Source organism: Neolamprologus multifasciatus, chromosome 2 (genome assembly GCF_963576455.1).
Source record: "Neolamprologus multifasciatus chromosome 2, fNeoMul1.2, whole genome shotgun sequence".
Lineage (NCBI taxonomy): Eukaryota > Metazoa > Chordata > Actinopteri > Cichliformes > Cichlidae > Neolamprologus > Neolamprologus multifasciatus.
Window position 1 is genome coordinate 34,019,470 of NC_140440.1, and position 18,554 is coordinate 34,038,023.

Sequence of the window (18,554 nt, forward strand, 5' to 3'; positions counted from 1 at the left end):
TGAGTCCAGATTTATCCTGTTCCAGAGTGATGGGTGCGTCAAGAGAGGCAGATGAAATGATGCACCCGTCATGCCTAGTGCCTACTGTACAAACCTGTGGGGTCAGTGTTATGGTCTGGGGTTGCTTCATTTGGTCAGGTCTAGGTTCAGCAGCAGTATGTTCTCCAAGAATGAGGTCAGCTGACTACCTGACTATACTGAACCAGGTTATTCCATCAATGGTTTTTTTCTTCCCTGATGGCACAGGGATATTCCAAGATGACAATGCCGGGATTCATCTGGCTTGAATTGTGAATTAGTGGTTCTGGGAGCATGAGACATCATTGTCACACATGGATTGGCCACTCCAGACCTTAACCTCCTTGAGAATCTTTGGGATGTGCTGGAGAAGGGTTAGCGCAGCAGTCACAATCTACCATCATCAATGACAGTGACATTGCAGAAGCTTATCAAAACAATGCCACAGCGAATGTAATTGTTTCAGCTTCTTTAACGTCATCATAGTACATCAGTGGTCAATGTACATTTACTTCATCTGTTTTTTAAAACCTTTATTTATTTACGAGTTGAAAGTCTTGTGACTTCTAAGATGTTTTTCACTGGTGCAATTTCTAAAAATTGCTAATACAGAACTATTATATTTTTTTCTTACTAGACATTTTTGATGTTTGTTTTTTTCACAGCATTTCATTATTGCTTGTTTATATGAAGGACAGTAATAGAAGTTTTTTTTAAATAAATTTGTAAAAAACTGAAAGAAATTAATGAACTGTATTGAAAAAAATGTATGGATTAAGATCACGTCTTTTTGTTTTGTTTAACAGTTATTTGTTAAAGCCACTCAGAACAATAACGTTAGTTACAGTTAATGTGATGCTGCAGGAAGATGTATTACAGCTAAATGATAACAGCAGGTACTGTTATACATCTCAAGTCCAGTAAACCTGTCAACATTTAAACAGATATGAAAAAAACCAAATAAATAATAGTAACTGCACTCCTTCTCCTTCTGTTACTGGTAGAAATCAATATAAGAAGCCTCACAAGATTCCCAGTGTGTGGAAGAGTTTAATCACCCATCTTAAAAGACTGAAAAACACAAACAACTGAATGTTAAATATAATCTTTTAATGTACAACAAAGAACTTTCTTCTCCCGGGTCTCTCCGGGTTCCTCGTCAGTGGATGTTCTCAAGTCCCTGGTGAGAAAAAGAGAAACAAATAAGGATTAAAAGTAGTTCTACATGAGCAGCCATTGTGTTCATTTAAGCTAATAACTCATTTTGTGGACTTTTTAAGTCTCCTTTTATGCTCTACACATGACTAACACCCCCATCGCTGCCTGTAAATCCTCAGTATTTTACAAAGTTGATGGATTTTGGTGATATCTGATGACCGAGAACAAAGAAGACCACCGTGTGGTACTATATGAGGCTATAGTATGGCATCTGGTTATTTGGCAGAGAGCATATGGGATGATCAGTTTGCATACTTATATAGTTTAGGTTAAATATCATTATAGGAGACAATTGGATAAAAATTATTTTTGTGATGAAGTTATAGCCATTTGAAAATGCACCTATGTATAGATGCACCCCAGATCCTGCAAATGTGCTACCAGGAGTGCCTCCATGAAATGACTAACTGAAACAAACCTAGGGTTTTGAAAGTGCACCGTATTTGCACATACTGCTTTTTATGAAACTGTGCACACTACTGTCGGGTAGTTCAAGCGATTTTTATATTTATATGTAGCTGTAGTCTCAGGGGAAGGCTGTAAGTTGGACACTTTGCTATTCATTAGCATTACTTTTAGTTATTATGGGCAGAGGGAAGCTAACCTTGGAGTCAAAGTAGCGTCCGGTTCCTGACACTCGCTTGTCTCTGTCCATGAGATACCACTGCCACGGAACCCGAGCGATCCTTTTCTCCTGCGGGGGAAAAACACACTCTTTATAATCCAGCAGTCTGGTACACAACACGAGAACCTGCTGGCAGCGCCTGCATCCTCACCTTTCCTCCGTTTGTGAACTTGTGGATCTGCGCGGTGGCGATACCAGGGATGATCAGACACACGGCCATGATGCCGAGTCCGGGCAGAATTTCATACCACATGATTACAGCGTCTAACTGTCAGGGGACAAAGAGCAACTTCGAGGACAACAAAGTTGCCCCAAAACCTACCTAACGCTGTTTATTTATCCCAGAAAGTAGCAAAATGTCGACCGTCAGCACGACCTACGTTCCTCTTCCAGGACAAGAGAAGAACTTCCTGTTGAAGAATTTCAAGATAAAACTCTTCAATTCAACAATTCATTTTGATCGTAAATTTAAATCGATGATTACTTGATTAAATTATCCTTTTACTGTCAAAAGACGAAACCGATCGGACATGGATATGTGGGGAGGAAAAATAGTGGTAAAAAATTCAATAATAATTCAAATTATATGTTAATTGTTTTTATGGACACTTGTCATTGGAAAAAAAAACGTATAAACGTTTGTTTTGCTATCAACGTTTTGCTATTTCTTTATTATCTCAAAAATTTGAGTTTAGAGTTAGTCGCCCCCCCCAAAAAAAAATCGACTTAAAACCACGAAATTTTGAATTATGCAATCTTAAAAAATCCTGATTTATTTAATTTCCTTTCGTTCGTTCGTTTTGTTTTGTTTTTTGTCTAGAAATCCCCAAACACGACGTTGTTAAAACAAACAAACAAAAAAACCACGAACTCAACCGAGTGAGCTTTTAAATTGAAGTGTATCTGAAAAGCGGAAGCTCTTTTTGGCTCATGCTAGCATTATTTCTTTCTAACAGCATTAAGTAACCTCTCCGAATAATTCCTTTCACGGACAAACTAATTAAGAATGTAAATAAAACAACACAAAATATATTTTAGTTATTAAATTAATTGCCTAGGCACAATTGAGTTCATGTACAGCGCCCCACTCCGGCGCTGATGCTGAAGCGCAGCGCTAACCGTCAGTGAGGAAGTTCTAGTTACTTCGTTCACTAGCAGAGGCTAACTCGCTGAAAGGTAAACAAGTTAGCTGAATGAGATGAGACCCAAGTCCCGGATTAAGTAAAGTTTGCTGCAATGAAGGAAGACAAAGAAAACAATCGACCGAAGGAGAAAAGGGTGGAGATAAAGTGTGAAGATGGAGAAAGAACGGAGAAGTCCAAGGAAAAGAAGGAGGCCATGACAAAGGTAAAGCTTGCTAGCTGCGTTAGCTCATGTTGCTATAAACCGCCAGGTTTATAAAATTGCAATATTTTTATGTTGTAGTGTTTTATCATCTTTCACGTGTATAATGATACAGTGCGCGTGAACTTAAGAAATTTGTTTATCAGCCCCAACTTTGTTCTCCGGATAATAACTTCACCTATGATTTTTTTTTTTTTTTTTAAATAGATTGTGATCAGACGACTACCACCAAGTCTCACCAAAGAGGAGCTAGAGGAGCAACTGCAACCGCTCCCAGAGGTGGACTATTTGGAGTTCTTCTCTAACGACACGAGGTGAGTTTATCTGTAAAGATTCCCTCACTGTTAACAAAAGATAAATATACTCGTATATGTGTGACACATGTGTTTTCCTCTTTCAGCCTTTACCCTCACCTCTTTGCAAGGGCTTATATCAACTTCAAAAACCAAGAGGATATAGTCCTCTTCAGAGATCGCTTTGATGGATATGTATTCATTGACAGCAGAGGTATATATAGGGAAGAAGTTACTAAACTGATTTAAAGATTTCCATAGGAAGGACCCGAAGTTTCATCTTTTTCCACATGATGTTTACAAACAGGTCAGGAGTATCCTGCCATTGTGGAGTTTTCACCTTTTCAAAAAACTGCCAAGAAAAGAAGTAAAAAGAAGGATGCAAAGTGTGGAACAATTGTCGAAGGTAAATATATTCACCCTTTGATAAATACAATTCATCTACTGTAAAACAGCATGTCAGAAAATAAGGAAAAGCATTATAGGTCCACTTTAAGTGCAATTTAGGAACACGTATAAAGACATATAAAGATACAGGAAAACGTAGTCTTGCTATAATCATTAATGTGTTTATTTGTGTTTCATTTGACTTTAAGATCCAGATTACAAAAAGTTCCTTGAATATTACAACGGGGACGACGAGAAGCTAACGTCTACACCTGAGATCCTGTTGGAGGAGATTGAGGCTAAATCAAAGGAACTCGTTGGTATGTTTTGCAGTCAAATACTGATAGTTTTCAAACAAACGCACTGCAGAATGAATAATTTTCATCATTTCCTTTGTTCAAGCTAAAAAAACAACTCCTCTGCTGGACTTCCTGAAGAATAAACAGGTAAATAAGTTCAAGTCGAGATGTGTATATATTGCTGAAGGCTGGCCTCACACATTTTGTTTTAATGTTCTTCAGAGACTCAGGGAGGAGAAGAAAGAAGAGCGAAGAAGGAGGGAACTCGAGCGCAAACGTCTGCGCGATGAGGAGCGTCGTAAGTGGAGGGAGGAGGAGAGGAGGAAACGCAAAGAGGCAGAGAAGATGAAGAAGCTCGAGAAACTGCCGGAGAAGGACAAAGACCAAGCTAAAGACGAGCCAAAGATAAAGGTGTGTGTGCAATAGTTGAAAGAATAAGTTCGAAACTGTGTCCAACTTTCAGTTCTTAATGTGTGTTTACTTTTTCTGTTGTAGCTCCTGAAGAAGCCAGAGAGAGGAGATGAAGGCAACCCGGAGAAGCCAAAAGAGAAGTCCAAGAAACCAGAGAAGCTAAATAAAGAGGACAGATCTTTGGGAGGTTCTGATCATAAGAGACGTCAGAACATTGAGCACAAGGAGGATCGAGGAAGGAAGTTAGTTCTTCACTCTTCTTTTAATTGTCCAAATACATTAACCTTCAACCCTCAAGTGAACAAGCTATTTTAGGTTGACCCCATTATATTTAATACTGGAATGATGTTAATGCCAGAGGAGGTTTGAGCTCTGTGGGTATTGAGCCAGCAAAACATTGTTGACACTTTACTAGCCTCAGCTCTCTCTGACTTCACCTGATCTGTCACTTTGTGGTTGAGTTGATGTGGTTATTTAATACTTCTACTCTCCAATAGCACTGCTTACAGTTGATTGTGGAAAATGTAGGAGTTCCACCGGAAGACTGTTGTTGTTAGTGTGTTGTTTGTTTGTTTTGTTTTAAATAAATGTTTGTAAAGGCAGACTACATGGATTGCTACTTGATTTTAATTAAGTGGTGGCTCAATACTTACTTTCCAAAACCAAAACCAAAACCGAAGGCATGTGATGTAGTAACGAGCATCTAGGGTAAAACTAGACTGAGCCGGTTTCTCCAGTTTGTACATACAAAAATGTATTTATCTATTTTCCCTACCTGCTAACGTTCGTCGTGGATGGAATTTTTCCCAGGATCCACTCGGTGGGAATCACTGGACAGGATCACCATACTTACAAAGAAAGACAATTTAGAAGCATAGTCCATATGACCTGCATGTTTATAGGAGGCGGCACGATTGAATCATTCAAAGCCACGCAGGTGATGGTGTCAGTGGTGTGCAGTTGTGGTTAGTTAGCCTGATACATCTGGTTTATGTGCCATAAATCTTATTTAAATGATCATTTTGATTAGACTGGCATGTAAAATTGGAGCTGACTCGACCAATCTGTGGCCTTTCCTCTTTTTCTAATCTCAAACTGTCGTTAAAACATTCATCTGCGATGCTCTAATCTGAATGCAGCATATGAAAATGGTCCCTTATAGGTTCAGTCAAGCTTGTGCTTTTCCCACAGAGGGGACGAAGATGGGCGGAAGGAGTTCAGGGAGCGTGACGCGGATCGAGACAGAGACCGTGACCGAGAGCGCGAGAAGGAGCGTCGGCAGAAAGAGAGGGAACGCTTCAAGCGACAGGATGAGGAACGTCGGAGAAGAAGGGAACATCAGGATGGAGATAACTCCTTCAAGAAGCGGGAGGAGGAGGTTAAAAAAGATAAAGCCTTGGAGAAGAAGAAGGGTGAAAACATGCCAGACTCCCCACACACTGAGAAGCCAGAGAAGCCTGCTAAAGACAACAAGAAGGAGGAGGGTGGGAAAAGAGAGCGGCTACGGAATAAGGTAACTGCCCGTAGGTCTTAAATCATCACACGATTTCATCCAGTTGTGTTTCTGAGCCTGTTCTTTGTCTGGATCAGGACCGGCCTGCTATTCAGCTGTACCAGCCAGGTGCAAGAAGCCGCAACCGTACTGCAGGTGGAGGAGGAGGAGCTGAATCCAACTCCGCTGACAGAAAGCCAGATACCGAGGCTAGGAAAGTGGCTGAGAAAGAAGACGACTGAGCAGATTTCTACCTGCAGCATTTTTACGTTTGACGAAGAGAGAGGAGACAGGCCTGTGGGGCTCAGAGCAGCAGAGTGGCCTCTGGAGGCCACGTGCAGCACAGCATCAGGGTCTCCCAGTCTCAGAGGCAGAGGTGTGATTGTGGAGCCTGTTAGTGCCTGAATGTGACCCTGTTTAGTTTTGTTTGATCAAAGAGGTAAACTTTGGAAAGAGTTTGGCTGTAGGGCACACTAGTGAAGCCAAAGCTTTCTTGGACCACATAAACTCAAAGTGACCTTACTTCAGTAGAGTTTCTCTGATGGAAAATGTGTGGTAGGCGCTGAAAACTTTAGCTTTCAACTTGTCTTTCATCTAAAACTCGCTCAAACTTTCCAGTCAGTCAGTATTTCTACATTGCAGAGTTCTACAGCATAGTTTCTACACTCTTTAATGATTTTCCTTTTGTAGCATTGGCACTTTCAGTTTGAAGTGTACACATAAAAATGACACCTTTGGCTCAATCCCAGCGTCCTTGCTCACAAACCTTTGAGTTGTGCTTGTGTTTAATGTGTGAGGGCTCACTGGTACACATTTTAACTCCTCCATGCACACCATCCTTAAGCCCAGTTTCTCCAGACTTTACCTTAGGGAACTATTCACAGTTCACAGGAAAAGCCAGCAAGTGAGAGGAGCAGCAACCCAAGAAGTCAACGCAATGCCTTATTACACTTTTTAAAAACGTATTATATTTCGACTAAATCAAGTAAATCCATTGTCCAAGAGCCAGTTCGCTCGTGTCTCCTCTGTTAGGTGGGAGCCTGGAACACAACAGATCAGACAGACCCTAGGCCACAATAATAGAAAACCTATTCTGGCTTTAAGGTTCCTGTTTATACCATTTTGATCCACGTTATACTCGCACACTCACATTACTGCTTTGAGGGTTTCATGTTTAGGGCTTAGGGTTCGGCTTTACTCTGCTTGGATAGCCGTACAATTCATATATAACATGAACTGGCAGATATAATCTGCGCTTCTGTTATCTGGGATCAACTGTTTTCATTTCATTCAGTCAGTGACGAAGGAGAAACAGCCATTTTGACTAGACTGGCATGTAAAATTGGAGCTGACTCAACCAATGTGTGGCCTTTCCTCTTTTTCTAATCTCAAACTGTCCTTAAAACATTCATCTGCGATGCTCTAATCTGAATGCAGCATGGAAACATATCACTGCTGGTGATGCTAACATACTGTAGCCTCTTTTGACTACTAATAAAAGAGATCGTCACTAAAGTCTGAGTATCTTTTTTTTAAGGTATGATGTGATCCAGTATCTGGATTGTTGTTCAGTCATAAGTGGGGGGGGAAAGCTAACAACCTAGCAAATACTTTGATGTTGAGCTGTGTCTGGCCATTTAGCTTGTGTGCAGTAGAAAGAGACGCCACACTTAGTCCTTTGAACTAAAGAAATAAACAATTGTCCATCAAGAGAAGTGTAAGAATGTTAATAAGGAACTCACGACCTTGTGCTTGGATATTACAGAATCAGGATAACTCAACAAAGTAAAATATTCACATTATAAGCTCGTGGTAATGACACCGTTTACATGCAGATCTATCCCAGATTATTGTCTGCATACAAAACAAAAGTAAGAATAAACAAATGCCTTTTTTGGGGGGGTTATTATTTCATTTACCCTGCAGGTTCGACCTGGAACATGACGACGTTTGCCGTGAAACATTTAAATGAAATAATTTGCATGGAGAAAAAAAATGAGGTGTGCTTTGATTTTGCTGTGGACATCAGCAGCAGGAAGCAGGGATAAAAGCAAAGCAGCAGCACTTGGAGGTAATGCTGCAGCAGCAGTTTTTCTTTGGGTGTTTCTTTTTTTTTAAAGCTGAACTTCAAACTGGGTTAGTGTCGTGACTGAAAGGCTCAGGTGAGAATGTGCTTCGGCTTCTTTCCTTCTTCCCTTCATGTTCACTTCAGCCAGAGAGGTGCTACTATGCACGGTGTACGAACCAGAAGGAAGCTATTGTTACACTTACAGCAGCATAATGTGTTGTTTCCAGCTGGATTCATATTATTTCAGCTCACCTGTCTAGTATCGGAGCTTCTTATGAGGTGTGTGAAAAGGGGAGGAAAAAGGAGGAAGTAGTGCGCCTATAAATGAGCCTGCAGGAGCCCAGGGACTCTGAAATAAAACCAGACTAGTGCAATTCAAATGGATAAATAACAACGATCCATTCTGTAGTGTTACACTGCATTTATCTCGTTTTCTTTGTTTATCTTATTTTTCTTCATGATTATTACCAGATGGACGCAGGTGAAGGCAAAATTACAACCTTTAAATGGGAAAAGGAGGATTTGAAAAGTCAAAAAAGAACGACAAAGAGCCAAGGTGCTCCCAACCTGTGGAAAAAATATCACGGCATCAGCGGCAAATGTTAGAGACGTGACTGTCAAGACTGCTTTGGTGCTCTTTCAAACAGGTGGTGTTGTTATTGTGCCATTAAACAAACGCTCATTCAATGGGGCAGCTCAGTTGGAACTGAGAATTTTTCACCAGTAAATGAGGCAAAACGGCAGTCAGATGCAGAGACAACAGGGAGGGAAGAGAAAACTTTAGGATTTATATCACAGTGAAGGAGAAGAGAAGTCAGAAGTTTGCTTGGCTCATGAATGTCAAGGTAATTTGGGGCTTTTTGTTATTTCTTGAGCTGTTTCTTTTTCCAGGGTGGAATGATTGTACAGCTTACATCTTTAATAACTTAAAAAAACAAAACAGGAATTGGGATTTTCTCTAATCCACACACAGTAACAACTGTATGGTATACACAGGATCAATTATGTAGATACACTCAAAGCTTTTAATGATACTAGTAATAACTGGTAGTTTCTGTTTGCCAGCTTAAAAAGGATTTATTTGACATCTTGATGCATGCTCAATCATCCAGGTAAGTAAATCTCCAAAAGTTGATTCTGTTCATCTGGACTTTTGGAGATTTATTTGACAGCACTCGCTGGGTGGACCAATACTCAGGACAATTAAAAAGTTCAAAGAACTCAGTGAATATCTAAAAATGAGAAATGTAGGTTTGCACAAGTTGGGAATATGTCTTGGAATAATTTCCAAGTTTGACCTAAAATTTGGAGCTGCCCACGTGGAAAAAGTTTTTTATGGTCAGACGAGACCAAGATTGGACTATTTGGCCACAGTGACAAGAAATACGTTCAGAGGAGTAAAGGTGATGTTTTCAAACCTGCTTAACAGCAGCTGTACCAAATGTGAAGCATGGTGGTGGTAGCATCATGCTCTGGGGCTGTTTTGCTTCCAGTGATACTGGTACATTGCACAAAGTGGATGGAATAATGGAGGAGAGGACTACCTATTTTTCAACTTCGCCTCAAATCAACAGCTACATGGTTGAAACTTGAATACAGCAGGGTGCTCCAAGAGGACAGTGATTCTAAACACACATCAATTTTCATTTGGGAATGGAAAAATCAGGATAACATTAAGCTTCTGGGCCTCAGCTCTATTGAAAATTTGTGGACTATGCTTAAAAGCCAAGAAACCAATCAATTTAAGTGAACTCTATCAATTCTCCTAAGAAGAGTAATCAAATGTCCAGCCAGAATAATGCCAGAAGCATTTGCTCGAGATGCGACTTGCTAAGGGACATTTAACTTAATATTAGTGGGGGATATACATGCCTCAGGATTTGTGAAAATCCAAAATAAATTCAAACCCGTGCACCTAGTTCTTGTTTTTTAAGATCATTAAAGATGCTGTACAATGTTTTTACCTTGGAAAGAGATCAAGAAATCATTAAAAGCTCAAATTACCATAGCAAAATAAATCAAAATATAAATAAAACTCCTTTTCTCCACTTGTACTTATGCTCCTACTTCTGCTTTTTTCTGTTTCTTCTCTAAAATTCAACTTAGGATTTGGTGAGTGACAAGCGTCTGTATTATGTTGTCTGTGGTTTACTGAGTATAGACGCCTGAGGCCAGCACTATGGCTTCACTGAGGCTAACGACAGCAATCAGGCTAATCGATGACACAAAGGCAGTCATCAACTCCCAATCTCACAATGACGCTTTCACATGAAAGAGGTGGTGATGGTGGAATATGACCAAACACAAACAGGGATGTGTCTGCTGGCAGCATTGTGAAATGAATTGAATTGAAAATTCTTAAGAGGTTAAACACAATGCAGGTTGGTATGGAACGCCAGGACTGCCATAATGAATTAACTAAATACACCATTAAATAATTAATTAAATGTGTCATTAATTAATTACATGTGTCATAAATATTTATGTAATTAATTATTTCCGATTTTAATTAATTATTGCCACATTTAATTAATTATTTAATGGTGTATTTAATTAATTCATTATGGCAGTCCTGGCATTCCAAAGGTTGAAAGCATGTAGTATGTCTATCCAAGCGGAAGCCAGGAAGAAAAACTGAAGAAAAAAAAAGCAATAAAAACAACAGTGAATCTGGCAAATGAGAGTAAGTGAGGAATGGATCAACCATCCAGTGCACAACAGAGGTGTGGAAGAGGGTGGAGCCAGGGTGGAATGGGTGGAGACAGGTGTCAGGGTTAATTTCTGATAGCAGGATCGAAGCAAGAGTGAAAGGGAAGGTTTACAAGGTGGAAGTGAAACCTGAAAAGCGCCTTGAGGCGACATTTGTTGTGATTTGGCGCTATATAAATAAAATTGAATTGAATTGAATTGAATTGAAAAGCTGGAGGTGACAGAGTTGAAGATTTTCACTGGGAGTGACAAGGATGGACAAGATTAGAAATGAGTCCATCAGAGGGACAGCTCAGGTCAGGCTATTTGGAGACAAAGTTAGCGAGGAGGGATAGTAGATATACTGGGCATGAAATCTTGAATGTGGAGGTGCCAGGCAAAAGGAAACATGGAAAACCACAGACAAGATTTGTGAATGTAGTGAGTGAATGATCTTTCTGAAGAGCTGGCCAGGTGGCAGAGATTCAACCACAGAATAGGGTGTGTACTGTCCTTAGTGACACTGTCTGCTTGCCTTTTCTCTCCATGATGATGGCACAGATTGAGTCCAGATGTGGGAGCTTCCTCTCAACAATGTGCTTTGCCATTTTCACCACTTGGTGAAGCTCTTTCAGGAGTGCAGATGGCATACCACGCTGGTTCACCATTTATCAGGATGGATTCCAGTGTACTCCTGTAAGAAGTTCAGTTTCTGAGGAGGTTTGGCCTGCTGAGGAGTATGCTAGGAATAAGATGAGACGGAGACAGATGAGCTACTATGGCAACCCCTACAGAGACCATATGAAAGAAGAAGAAGAAGAAGGTCAAGTAATGACTAAAACCTAGACTTTAGGATTTTAAAGCAGGTACTCTGCTTTATAATCATATATTGAGATTTTATAGGAAATAAGAGTTAAAACTGGAAAGTATATCAGAAATAAATTAACTCCTGTAATTTTGTGTTTCTTGATCAATTCAGCTATGGTGCTCAAAGACTTTAGATGCTTTAGATGCTCTGAAAAACCTAGAAATCTTTCAGGTATTGTGACCAAATTGGTGTGAAGTGACTACTGCGTAAAACTAAAAAAAAAACCTGAAGTCAGTTATCCTGTTTTTTTAGTTCAAGGCTCCGGCTCTGTGTTAACTATCTCTTGAATGAAAGGCAAACCGTTAAAACTATGACATGTACTTCCTCTAATGACATGTTGGTGTCGCTGTTTGTAGGACGTGGAACAGTTTTCTGGACGCTTATTGGTCAAAAAGCCGTGGCGTCACTTCTCTCGTTCTTTTCGACCACCGCCATAGTGGGGAAAGGACTGTGGACAAAATGGTAAATAGAAAATCTACAAACATCCGAGCTAGCAGGGCTTATTAAAGTTCCCCGAAACCTTAAGCATTTAAAACTAAAATTATTGTCACGATAACAATGTGTATGTTATACGAAAAAAATGAGATGGAGCATATTAAAAGTGCTCAGTGATGCTAGCCGGTATGGTGGTTCTGCGCATGCTAGCGGCTAGCTTGTTTATTTTAGCACTGAAAGCTTAAAAAAATAGTTTTAAACCAGAAGCATTTGGTTAAAGATGTATAGACTTGGTGTTTTTAATGATTGTGCTAATACGGTGTCTTTTACGTCTTCCAGTCGTCCCACAAGACTTTCAGAATCAAGCGCTTCCTCGCCAAGAAGCAGAAACAGAACAGGCCGATTCCTCAGTGGATCAGAATGAAGACCGGCAACAAGATCAGGTGAGCTTACCGTGACTGATTTTACCTGCCCTGTGCATCTTGTAAGGCCTTGAGCTGACGGTATACGGGTTCCCACATTTGTACACGTTATTGTAGTCATGTAATCCACCTCTGTTCAGTGCTGCAGGCTGATGAGAACCAAGACAGAAAAGGGAAAGATTTTTTTAAAAAATGCTGCAAAGTGTCTAGTTTCAAACATTCTTTCAAGCTGCATATGACCATTTAAGATTAGTATATTTATTTTCATCATGTCTCCCCCACCACTGGAATCCTCTGCCTCATCCTTCTCACCCGTAAACATGCTTGTTTGTTCCCAATCAGGAATCGGTCAGACCAGATTGAAAGAACGTTTAAGTAACATCAGGTCCATTAGAACCTATTCCGGTCAGCTGGTTTTCAGGGTTTTCCATTGGGTCATAGTACCTGATAGCAGGTACTTTTTCAATACGTACTTCGCCAGGGTCCAAGCGATCTGAAAAAGCGAACAACCCCACACATATTAGGTGGCGCTGTAATGGAAAACGAGTCACCCTGATCAGAGTAGGTACTAATGGGAAAAGGGCCAATCACTTTTTAGGTTTTATACCTTTTTTAGGACTCCTTGCTGTCCACATCAACAGCTTTTTCAGTCAATATAATCATTTGATTGTTGTGTCCTGCACATCCCTGCTTCCTTTATTTTCCATTTGTGAATTCATCAGTTCTCTATAATCCAGTCATAAGGCAGCAAAGGGGAGAGGAGAAATTTAAATACTCTTGCATGAAGTGTGGCCTCATTGCCGTTTAAGGAGAGGTTTCTAGTTAATAATAAACTTTAAATAAATTATTTAGTTTTGCTGTGGAAAAAGTACAAGTGTATGAATATATTTAATATTCTATAAATAAATAAATAATGATAATTCACTTAAGTCCTGTTCAATGCTAGATTAATTTTATTGTAGCATTTTAATGCATATTGCAGCCATTGTAAAATGAATGTATCTTTGAAGCTTATAATGACCCCGTTGAGGCTGCTGTAGCTGGTGCAGCAGTAAGTGATGTAGCTGATGTTGTTGGTGAACTTTGATATCACACTGTATTCTAGGGCTGTTTGATATAACGATATATATCGGATGACAATATAAAAACATCTATCGTTTCATTTTACTCGTTTGTTTCGTGGTGTCGCAAAATAAACTGTTTACAGCAATATTTTTTCATGGTTTTGATGTCACTGTAGTGACTATTAATTTCTTAAAGTTCTCTCTTTCTCTTATATTTAATATAACCACACTACAGACGGACAAGCGCCTGTTTTTATGCGTTGTTGTTAGCAACAACGACGGTAACACCATCGCGTGTCCGCTTGTTTATTTTCCACATAAACCTTTCACAATAAAGCTCAAGATCCTGTTGAGACTTTTCAAAATAAACCGAATCACGTAAAAGAGTATGCAGATTATTTACAGATGAGAAGCAAAAAAGAGCCGCCAGGTGCTAAAAAATAAACCTTAGACTCAAACGTTAGAACAGGCTTTTCCCCGCAGCACGCCGTGTAATAAATACTCACAAAGAAACGGCGGCCGTTACAACTTATGTCTAAAAATGTATAGTTTCATGCATCGGTTAAAACACTCGACTCCAGGTACATGACGCCCAGCTGGAAACACTTCACGCAAGTCGAGCTGCCCGAGATTCACAGAAATTACAGAAAATGTTACATTTTTGTGATTTATATCGTTATCGGGACGATAGATGTCTTATATCGGGATATGAGATTTTGGTCATATCGCACAGCCCTGCTGTATTCCTAATATTTCTAGCCCCGTGTATATCATCGGTGATGCCTTTAAGCCTCTTTTCCCCTTGTTGCAGTGGTTTTGAATTTAACTTGTAAATTTGGTGTCGAAAATATTTGTGCTTATGAAATTTCCTTAAAGGTGTAAATCAGTAATTCCACCGTGTGGGTTGTTAAGAGTACTGCAGGGAGGATAGATTAATTTGAAAAGAACTCCATAATTTCAGGTTTTTGTGACGTCAGCGTTGCGATTCGGTGGTTCACAAATGGCTCAAATCTTAGTGAAGCTGAGTGTCTGTTTAAATGGGCTGTCAACATTCAGTTTCATTGCTGAGCTGCGGTGTTATCAGGAAGTGCTGACGCACCTGAGTGTAAATGCAGGGAGGAACATCATCTCATGTAAAGCAGGTCTGCAATTGCAGCACTTAGTTACAGTGGAGTGCTGTCATTAACCCTGCTGAGAGCATGTTTCTGCTGCAGAGCTTGTTCTCTCACTTGCTGTACCGGTGATGAGGAAACTCTGTAGCCGAACACTAATGACCGATCTGCTGTTCTTTGCCTCCGTCATCTTGTATAAACTCTGTGGATGCCATGATTGCCATGAATACTGCAGTGATTTAGTGCCTGTAAAAAGTGACATTATTTCTAAGTATCTCTTCAAAGGGGAATTTAAATTCACTAAATCACTATAGGGCTTTGTATTGATTTATAATATTTATCACACTGAACAATACACAATGTACGTGCTGTGTTGGAGAATCTGAAACTAGACGCACATCAAACAACTTTGCATACTCTGAACCCGTGAACCAACGATTCATTTGAATATTTCCTTGGTGTGGAGCATTATTAAGGAAGCTCTCAGACTGTTAAAGCTACTATTTACATGGTTTTGAGCACTTAAATTGTTGCAAAACCATCTTAGTGTTTTGAAAACTCATGTGATGCAAGAGATCTGACACCATGGAAGACTAAGTTCTCATGACCCAATGATTTGTGATGGACTAATCCTTACTCGATGAACATTGGATGATCCTCCTTTGACTTAAAAAAAAAAAAAAGACCACAAATAATAAACTTTTAATATGATCTGAAACTGGTTGTTGAGCCCAAAACGTAATCTTGCGAGGCTTTACTGAGGTCACAGATGTTTGTCTCGAGTTTGAAGAAGACTTTTAGTCTTCTTGTGACCAGAAAAGTACTCCCCTTGTGGTCATTTAAAGGATTGCAAGTTTAAGGTACTTTGCTTGACTTTTCAGTACCTGAAGCATTTTTCCACGTTTTTTACTGTCTGTGAGTTTGACTTTTGTGAGAACTTGCATACCCTCAATTTGCACACACATAAATGAACTGACGCAGACCATTTCAAAGGAACTTACCAAAATAAATCTCTTTAAAGGCATACATTTATTAGGAAGAGCACATGGTTAGGTGCATTCAGTAATCCATTAAGTGTTCCACGGTGGCAGGTTGCACTAAAATCACATTTATTAGCTACACCTGTGTTTGTTTTTCCTGCTATAATAAGCTCCCCCAAAAAATTCAGTTTATTTGCAGTTTGACACCAAGTAAAACGATGAGCAACAGAGATAATATTTGCCTTTTATGTTTTTGTACAGAGAGGTTTTAATTCTTTCCACTCAGGGTTTGACAGCGTGACAGTTTAATCGTTTGCCAACATCAGAATCTCCGTGTTTTCCTCCTGACGGGTTTATTTTTTGTTCTTTCATTTTAGGTACAACTCCAAGAGGAGACACTGGAGGAGGACCAAGCTTGGCCTGTAAACATGAGGCTCTGTGGATCCCAGCATCACAACATCTGCCAGGAACTCCAGCTGCTGGACTGACTGCAGGGGACAAGCCATGTTATCTGGAGCAGGAATCATTTTGTACAGATACTCTGGTTATACTCGTGTTTGACAATAAAAGATCATTGATCAAACGTGAAATGTTTGAGTGGCGTCTTTTTCTCTGCCGCAAAGTGTTTCCTTTTCTCAGGAAAATCAAATATGTAGGAGCTGCCATGCTGACACAGCTCTGCAAAAAGAAGCACTGGGACTGAAAGAGGTTTGTGTTTGACCACACAGCTAACACTTCTGAATCAGTTTCATGGAAAACTTCACATGCTGTTTAGAGAATTTGACTCCTGACTTTGTAGTCTTTGGAATAAATACCAGAGGTATTAAAGGAAGCCTCAATAAGCAGCAGGATTAACTAGAAAAATGATTTCAGAGCTCATACACTGCAGGGAAAGCTCCTACACAGCCAATTACTAATATTGGAGTTGACACAAGTAGTGCAAATGAGTCTGGGCAGGAAGCAGAAAAGGTCCATTAAAAGCAGCTTATGAAAGACAAAGTAACACTTTGTGTGGAACTTTCACTTTCAAGTTTGGCTATTTTACTGAAATTTGTTTAGAAATCAGTCATCATGTAAACACTGCTCGTCTTGGATGAGTGAAGCACATCCATCAATATAAATGAGTATTTTGATTCTGGAAAGCATCATTGGAAAAACTGCACATTCTCGCTGCCTTAACATTCAGCTTGATCTTTACCGCTTGAATAGTCAACATTGCCTAAAAACTAGCCTTTCATTGTCTTCACGACCCCTTCTGAAACGAACATAAAAATAGTGGAGTGATGATGCACATATTGGAAAGTATGTGTCATCCCCCACTCATGTTTTGCTTCCAAGTAAAGGAGGAAAGGAGGGCAGCAGCTTTTTTAGAGACCCAAGGCTCCAGCCGCTGCGCCTCTTAGTCCGGTCAAAGTGCTTCACTTCCTCTGCCTCCACAACATCGTCCTCTTCACATGCGGTCAAGTTCACTGCGCCAGCGCAGTTGTTGTTGCCGTTCTTGTTGACGTTTTGCGTGCATCCCCAGCTGTGCTCTTCATCCCAGGCCCCCAGCAGCTCCTTCATCTCCGGCGGGGCGTTTTCCCGCAGATACTGCCAGGGCCTCTTTCCGTTGTAGTCCATTGCGTCCACGTTGGCATTGAAAGCTCCGACCAGCAGCTTGATGACCATGTACTGACTGTGCATGCTGGCGAGGTGCAGAGGCGTGAGCCCACCGCTGCCCTTCAGGTTCACGTTCACGGGGATGCCCTCGCTTTGTGCGTAGCGCCAAAGTTTGATCAGAGTCTCGTCCTGTCCCCTCTTGGCCAGCCAATGCAGGACCGAGTAGCCGCTGATGAAATCCCTCCTGGTTAATAGCTGGGGGTCCTCTGAGATAAAATCCATGATGATTTCATAGCTGCCCTCCACCGCTGAGAGCATCCACGCGTGCTCCATCGGATACAAAGCCCAATCCGTGTCCTCCTCGCCGGAGCGGGTGTAGCTCTGCGAGGACAGCACGCTGCTAAACCCGCTGTTGGACGAGTTCCCCAGAAGCAGCTCCTTCAGGTACTTTTTACGCATAGCGGGTGTGATCGACTCCCTCTCCGGAGCGGCGCTGTCACAGACTTCTTGCTGCCTCTGCAGCCTCGTCCTACGCTGGAAACCTCCGGGCACTGGCATGGGCATGACCTGCATGCCGTATCTGGACACTCGCTCCACAACGGTGCCCTTTCTAGACCCCCTGCCGCCGTGGGCGTCGGTATTGCTGACAGCTGGTTCAGACACAGCTTCATCCGAGCTGCGCCCAAACATGTCTGAATTCTAGTTCAAGGCGACTTCCTTTTTATTTAGACAACACCCGAAGATATGTCAAACATGAAACCATTTCCTCCGCTTGACTGGACGCGGTCCCCTGTGTAAGGGAGGAAAAAGCTCTTTAAAACATTTCAGCTAACGCGATTATTGGCGAACAGAGAAGTTCCTCATTTTGCCATGTTAAGAAGCCAAACCTACGCTTAAGTTTCCGTCTAAAACGGCTGCCACTCACCTGTTCTGCACTCAGACCGCACACCGACTCTTCAGGTGTGCCACCCAATAGGTGATCTAAAAATCACGTAACACGTCACGAGTAATTTTAACTGTTCATCCCCCAAAAAGCTACACGTGACGCAGATTATTCTTCGTCTTGCAAGAGGAACCGAGACAAAGTCCACTCATCTCCCAATAGCGGGAAACCCTCACATGACCACTGATGGACTTTAAAAGCAGGAAGTAATATAGCGCACACTTTCCTGATACTTTCATGGCCAGTCACCAATTATAAAGTGGAGCTCCAGCACATAAAACACAGCAT

At 40.8% G+C, this 18,554-nt stretch overlaps 4 protein-coding genes across 4 annotated transcripts; 2 read left to right on the plus strand and 2 right to left on the minus strand.

Annotated features, from left to right (window-relative positions):
* Positions 1-1,107: 1,107 nt before the first annotated feature.
* ndufa1 (NADH:ubiquinone oxidoreductase subunit A1) lies at positions 1,108-2,271 on the minus strand. The gene is made up of 3 exons (XM_085131318.1): positions 2,013-2,271; positions 1,841-1,930; positions 1,108-1,198 (listed from the first exon to the last, which is right to left on the minus strand). Exons 1-3 carry the CDS (start codon positions 2,112-2,114, stop codon positions 1,178-1,180), a joined length of 213 nt encoding a protein of 70 aa, XP_084987444.1. The 5' UTR covers positions 2,115-2,271; the 3' UTR covers positions 1,108-1,177.
* Positions 2,272-2,775: 504 nt separating this feature from the next.
* On the plus strand, positions 2,776-7,602 carry upf3b (UPF3B regulator of nonsense mediated mRNA decay). The gene is made up of 10 exons (XM_085131092.1): positions 2,776-3,208; positions 3,413-3,519; positions 3,606-3,712; positions 3,806-3,904; positions 4,095-4,205; positions 4,288-4,331; positions 4,407-4,595; positions 4,680-4,837; positions 5,787-6,108; positions 6,186-7,602. Exons 1-10 carry the CDS (start codon positions 3,098-3,100, stop codon positions 6,327-6,329), a joined length of 1,392 nt encoding a protein of 463 aa, XP_084987218.1. The 5' UTR covers positions 2,776-3,097; the 3' UTR covers positions 6,330-7,602.
* A 4,465-nt stretch (positions 7,603-12,067) lies between these two features.
* rpl39 (ribosomal protein L39) lies at positions 12,068-16,314 on the plus strand. Its single transcript, XM_085131328.1, has 3 exons — positions 12,068-12,173; positions 12,486-12,589; positions 16,102-16,314. The coding sequence occupies exons 1-3, from the start codon at positions 12,171-12,173 to the stop codon at positions 16,148-16,150; spliced, it is 156 nt and encodes a 51-aa protein (XP_084987454.1). The 5' UTR covers positions 12,068-12,170; the 3' UTR covers positions 16,151-16,314.
* On the minus strand, positions 13,808-18,552 carry sowahd (sosondowah ankyrin repeat domain family d). The gene is made up of 2 exons (XM_085131222.1): positions 18,249-18,552; positions 13,808-18,113 (listed from the first exon to the last, which is right to left on the minus strand). Exon 2 carries the CDS (start codon positions 18,011-18,013, stop codon positions 17,045-17,047), a length of 969 nt encoding a protein of 322 aa, XP_084987348.1. The 5' UTR covers positions 18,014-18,113; positions 18,249-18,552; the 3' UTR covers positions 13,808-17,044.
* Between the last annotated feature and the right edge of the window lie 2 nt (positions 18,553-18,554).